Source organism: Morus notabilis, unplaced genomic scaffold (genome assembly GCF_000414095.1).
Source record: "Morus notabilis unplaced genomic scaffold, ASM41409v2 Scaffold540, whole genome shotgun sequence".
Classification (NCBI taxonomy): Eukaryota; Viridiplantae; Streptophyta; class Magnoliopsida; order Rosales; family Moraceae; genus Morus; species Morus notabilis.
This window is the reverse complement of record NW_010361114.1, coordinates 48,324-54,102: the sequence shown is the minus strand read 5'-3', so window position 1 is coordinate 54,102 and position 5,779 is coordinate 48,324. Positions and strand designations below refer to the sequence as shown.

The 5,779-nt window shown below is 37.8% G+C and overlaps 1 protein-coding gene across 1 annotated transcript in view; it reads left to right on the top strand.

Moving 5' to 3' along the window:
* Nucleotides 1-4,015: 4,015 nt before the first annotated feature.
* LOC21387402 (probable inactive receptor kinase At3g08680) overlaps nt 4,016-5,779 on the top strand; it is a 2,143-nt gene continuing 379 nt past the window's right edge. The window contains exons 1-2 of the mRNA XM_024165865.1: nt 4,016-4,556; nt 5,472-5,776. Coding sequence (XP_024021633.1) covers nt 4,016-4,556; nt 5,472-5,776 — 846 coding nt within the window. The remainder of the gene's footprint in view (nt 4,557-5,471; nt 5,777-5,779) is intronic.

Genomic DNA, 5,779 nt, shown 5'->3' with positions numbered 1-5,779 from the left:
AACGGAAACGGACGTCTCGGGAAGTGGCGGTTGACGGGACGGAAACTGATCAACGTCAACGGAGCGGCGTCGTCCGCACCCGGTTCGGACACGGATTCCTCGAGATTGACTTGGATCGTTTCCGATCCCGGTTCGGACACGTGTTTCTCGCTGGGGAGGAGGATATCGCCGGTTGTGGAGGGTTTAGAGTCAGCTTCCGGCAGAATTTCTGTGGCCTCTTTGGCGAAGGCCTCGATTTGGGGAAGATCAGACGCAAAACGGGCGTGAGAGAAGGCGAAGAAGAGGCAGAGAAGTACGAAGGTGACGGCGAGTTTGGCCATTGTTTGGGGAAGAGGAGGAGATTGTGAGACGCAGAGAAATTGTGATCAAATGACAAAGTAAAAAATAAATAAGAGGGAGAGAGAGAGAGAGAGAGAGATTTTGTACGTGGAGGTGTATGATTGGGTAGTGGAGTTTGACTTTGAGGAAGGAGTGAAAGGCAGGCAACATGGGTGACCAGGCAATTAAAATGAGAGGGGCACGCATGTTATTGGAGGGAGGGGTCTTTAGTCTTAGCGTCTTGCACGGGTTGTGGTTTTGGAATTTTCATCGGTTCCACATTTGGTTTGGTGAACCACTCAAGTCATAGACGTATGTAAAAGACAAATTAGATAACGTTTTAATGGAAATTAATATTATTATTTGGGTTAATGGTGTCCATCACATGAAGTCACACAATATACAATAGCTAGGTCTAAAAATGTAGGGAGTTTTATTTTTTTTTTTTTCGGGAACCAATAGAAACTGTTGTTTTAATTTTTCAACAGTTTAATTTATGAGTGTCAACGCAACAATATTTATTGCGCTCACATTAAAAAATAATTAAAAAATTAAAACAACAGTACTTATCGGTAAAAGACAATTCTTACCATAAAAATTCTCTTTTTGTTACTGATTTAGAGATGAATAACTTCATTGCTACATGATTTTTCTCTTTTTTATCATCCATATGTAGGTCTCAAGTGAATGTTACTAAGGGACGAACACTAATGCGAATGGTTGTAAAGTTGTAAAGTTATAAGATGGGAATGATAGGGTATTAAAAATCATCTTAGAGCTTGTTGTTTGTGTTTACTTTTCATTTTGATTTGATTTTGACTATATTTATGTTTATTTTCTTATTCGTCCCTGATTTTGAATTATGATTCACGGTTCTCTACAGTGTTTTCTCTCACAAAAAATACACGTAAAACGAGAATGATTATGAATCATGATTCTGAATACATAAACTAAACGTTAAAAACATATACTACCAAATAAATATACGTCATTTTGCCAATTTCACTCGGTTGAATAATCGCTTTAGGAAATTTCTCAAGAGGAGAGAGAGAGACTTACATTACACTACTGTTCTTAACACAAAAGTTGCTTCTTTGAATTTGAGAGCATAACAGATGACGCGTTGCTTGACCGAAGATAATAGACTTGGGACAGTGACTTGAGAATAGACAAACCAATTCATTCTATCTTGCTCGTAGATATGTTATTCTTTGATATTCATTTTTCTGAACTAGATTGTCATTTCGGCTTATAGCTATTGTGTGTTGATGTTGTGGTCCAGCGCACGGCCCCTTATAGGGAAATTGCAGAAAATAGGCCTACTTTTAAAATTTACAAAGTGAATAACTTATTTACCAAGATCGGAAATAAATAAGCCTTTTTTCAACTTTTAATATTTTGTTTGCCAATTTTGCCCTTAGGTATAGGATTTTTTTTTTAAAATTTTTTTCTCAAATTATTTTTCTTTTCTCCCTCTACTACGCTATCTCTCTCTCTACTCTCCCTCTTCGACTCTTCTTCTATCTCGCTATCTCTGTTCATCTCCTCCGTCTCTCATCTTTAAATCAAGTTGCCGGTGAAGGTAAAACTTCGGCCAAAGTTGGCGGGAAAGTTGGGTGAAGGATTAGGGGGAGAGATAGTCGGGTCCATTGCTTGGGATCTCCGGACAAGGACAGAACTTCGTTGCAATCGTGGTTGCTCCGTCGTACTATCGACAACGTTCGAGTCCTTTGCAGAGATACACAAAGATTGTCATTTCCGATCGATTTCATTCTCACAATCTTACCCTTATGGCGTCGCGACAAATCGTTACCGCTGCGAGCAGTTCGGCCTCTTCACCGGCCTGACAACTCCTAGGGGTTTACGAAGGTGCTTCGGTGAAGAGAGAGAAAGGAGCGGCGCTTTGGTGAAGAGAGAGAGAGAGAGAGAGGGGACTATCAGTGCGTTTGGTTCAAGGATTCGTGTCGTGCTTCGAATCATGATTCGTGGCTCGTTATAGTATTTTTTCTCACAAAAAATACACATAAATCGAGAATAATTCTGAATCCATCAACAAAACGTTCTCTATATCTCAGTACCGTGAGGTTAAAGAGAGAGAGAGGGAGGGAGGAAGGGAGAGAGAGAGAGACAGACCAATGAGAGACGTGAGGTAGGGGTTCATTCCAAAATTTTTACGCAAGGGTAATTTGGTATTTTTCAAATTAGGATAAGTCCAGATTTACACTTAATTAGCCTATTTACTAACTAATTAAAAACTTCGGCCTATTAATTTTTATTATCATTTTAATTTGGCCCATTTCCCTCTTTCTCACTTAAAATTAATAGGCCAATAGTTTACATAGGTTAAATTACTGTTTTCGTCCATAACTTGTCTGGTTATGAACCATAACTTGACAAGTTATTGTCCATAATTATCCATAACTTATCTGGTTATGAACCATAACTTGACAAGTTATGGCCTATTAATTTCTATGACTAAAAATTAGCCTATATACTTTCTTAAGCTTTTCATATTGGCCTAATTTTTACTATTTTCTTAATTTTAATTCATCTCAAATCTTGACATATTTTTCTGTTTCTCCCCTTCTTTTATCTCTAAAATGACTGATGCTCATGCATTACCCTACCAAAAGCTAGATATGCTCCCCTCCTAACTTGTGATCACAGGCCTTGTGATCAAAGCCCAACTTGTCACATGTGATAATCTAGTAGACTACTTGTGATAATCTAATAGATACTCTGGTATCGATAATTTTGGCAAAAACAAATTTTGTTGATTTTTGAACGATTACTGGACGGGCAGATTTTGTTATACGGAGCCTAATTATGCCATGACGATTATTACCTTATGCAGAGGATTTGTGCTTGTAAATTCAGAGATTTGCGAGCAAAATTTCATTAAGAGTATTTTTGAGATTTTACGATTGTAAATTCGGTTGCCGTAGTTTTTCATTATAAAAGAGGACACTGGTTTTCAGTCATTATTAGAGAGATTAGAGAAAGCAGAGAGTCGTGAGGTGCGTTTCTTCATCATAATGAATGGCTGCATCTGCCGAAAGAGAACATAAATCTCACATTCAATCGAACCTCAACATAAATTTTGTATATTCATTTCTGTTTGATTTCTTTTTTACGTTTTTAATTGCTCTCGGTAATACAAAATTAAGGCGTCTAATTCTTAACATAATTCTGACTCCTATTGAAGAGACAAAATTAATACCATACCTTATTAAAACTCATGTATTCTTTAATTTTACCCTAAAAAAGAAAAGAAAAGAGAAGCAAAAGGACTTCCAAAAAGAAAAGAAAAAAGTAATATTAAAGGACGGTTCTGATCGGAGGCTAAACACATCACTAAATACAAGATTAGTAAAAGGACAATAAGCTAAGGTACGCCAATTACACTCAACGTGTTGCCAGGTTAGACATTATAAACAATCAAGCTATTTAAGGTAAATAAATCTCATTTGGATTTAGTTCATGGATTTTCATGAACCCCAAACACCCTAGAAAAAGGACAAACAAAACCAGGACCCAAATTCGTTACCCACAAGGAAACACCACACACCCTGGCCCCAGCTAGCTGATAAACAAATACCTAAACCAAAATAAAACTCAATTATCATCATTCCCATATATTCCAATGCTCCCACACAAAAAAAAAAAAAAAAAAAAAAATCCCACAAAGCTCCCAAGCATGCTGTCCCGAGCCCTCACAGCGAAGCCTAGGAAGATCAGTACGATCTTCAAATATGGGTCAAAGTCAACATTCGGATGGAGCAAATCGGTCTCGGTGAGCGAATACGACGACTTCAGCACGGCCGTTGGATTCATGGAAGATCAACCGTTGGTCCACTGCGGCCCAAATCATCACGGCAAGATCATCATGAAACAGTACTCGTCATCATCATGTGGGGATCACGACACGGGGTGGACCCACGGCCAGCTGATGCTGAACGAGGTTTTGAGGGCTTCGGTTGCGGTGTTGGGGGACCAGAGCCGGCTGGGGATGAGTGAGAAAGTGGTGCTTTCGGGAGGGAAGATTTGTGTGTTGAAAAGGTTTAGGAAACTGAGTGTTGGGAAGAGTGAGTTTGGGAAGAGATTAGAGAGGTTTTTTCAGGTGAGTGTTAAGTCAAAGAATAATCTTGTGCCTGTCATGGCTTATCTCTATGCTAAGAGGATCAAGTTTGTTCTATGTGATTATTATCCTATGGGCAGCCTCGCAGACTTGCTTGCTGGTATGTATGTAATTCCAAGTATATATATTTGTGTATATATATATATATATGTTTGTGTGTATATGTGTATATATATGTGTGTGTGCTTGTATACACAAACGCATGCTTAGTCGTCCATCAGTTCTTCATGATCTATAACATTTTGCGACGAATAGTAATATAGTTGTACGAACTATTTCCAATTGCCGTAGAGTTACATAAGGAATATGGATTAATGATTGAGTTTTTAGTGTCTCAAGCAGCGTCTAAGTAATCACAATATCATGACACGTTATTGAATGGAATCAAACATTAGAATATGAAAAATTTGGTTAATTTTCTTTTCATTATTTTAAATAACATGGTATAATATATGATTGGTAAGACATCATTTTAGGCAGTAAAATTAGATAAGTAAATTACGTAGATAGTTTCTCCTACAATTGTTAGTCATCACCATCATGATTCATCGCTATTGACCTTTTCTTTTGCATATTAATCATGTATGATTTGTATGTCTCATGCACTGTTATCATGTTCTCATAGGAAAGATCATCATGATTATATATTATTGTTTTGCATGAGTGGCCAAAAAACTCATATTATCTAGCATTTTTAATATTTTATAATAATTTCATTCTTCGTCGGTCAATATCTCGCGTCATTTTATGATACGCATATATATAATAATGTATCTACGCATAAAGTTATTATATTTAAATAGAGACGTACGACGTGCACTAACTATATGCTGCCAATTGAACAGAATCATTTTGTAGCCATATTTCAATCACAGAGTTTACTAATATATAGTACGATCGTTATAATGAAAAGAATACTAATTTATAAGAATAAATTATCTGCAAATGACGATCAATTTCTTCCTACTTATAATTATCAACTAAGCCTGATTAAAGTTTTCTTTGTTTGGTTAAGGTAGTAGGCAACATGGTCACACAGCCCTAGACTGGAACCAAAGGCTCACAATTGTTCTCCACATTGCGCAAGCAATCGCGTTCATCCATGCAATATCGCCAGCGCAAGAGAAGAACATGCAAATGAACGTGCATGGCAACATAAAGGCTTCCAACGTCATGATAAACACCGATTTCTCCGCCTGCCTGTCGGACTACGGCATAGCTCAGGTGGCGGAGCGAGTGGAGGTTTTCAACGCGTGGCAATGGAAGCCGGGGTCACCGACAGATGTGTACTACTCCGACGCTCTTTGCCAGAAATGCGACGTC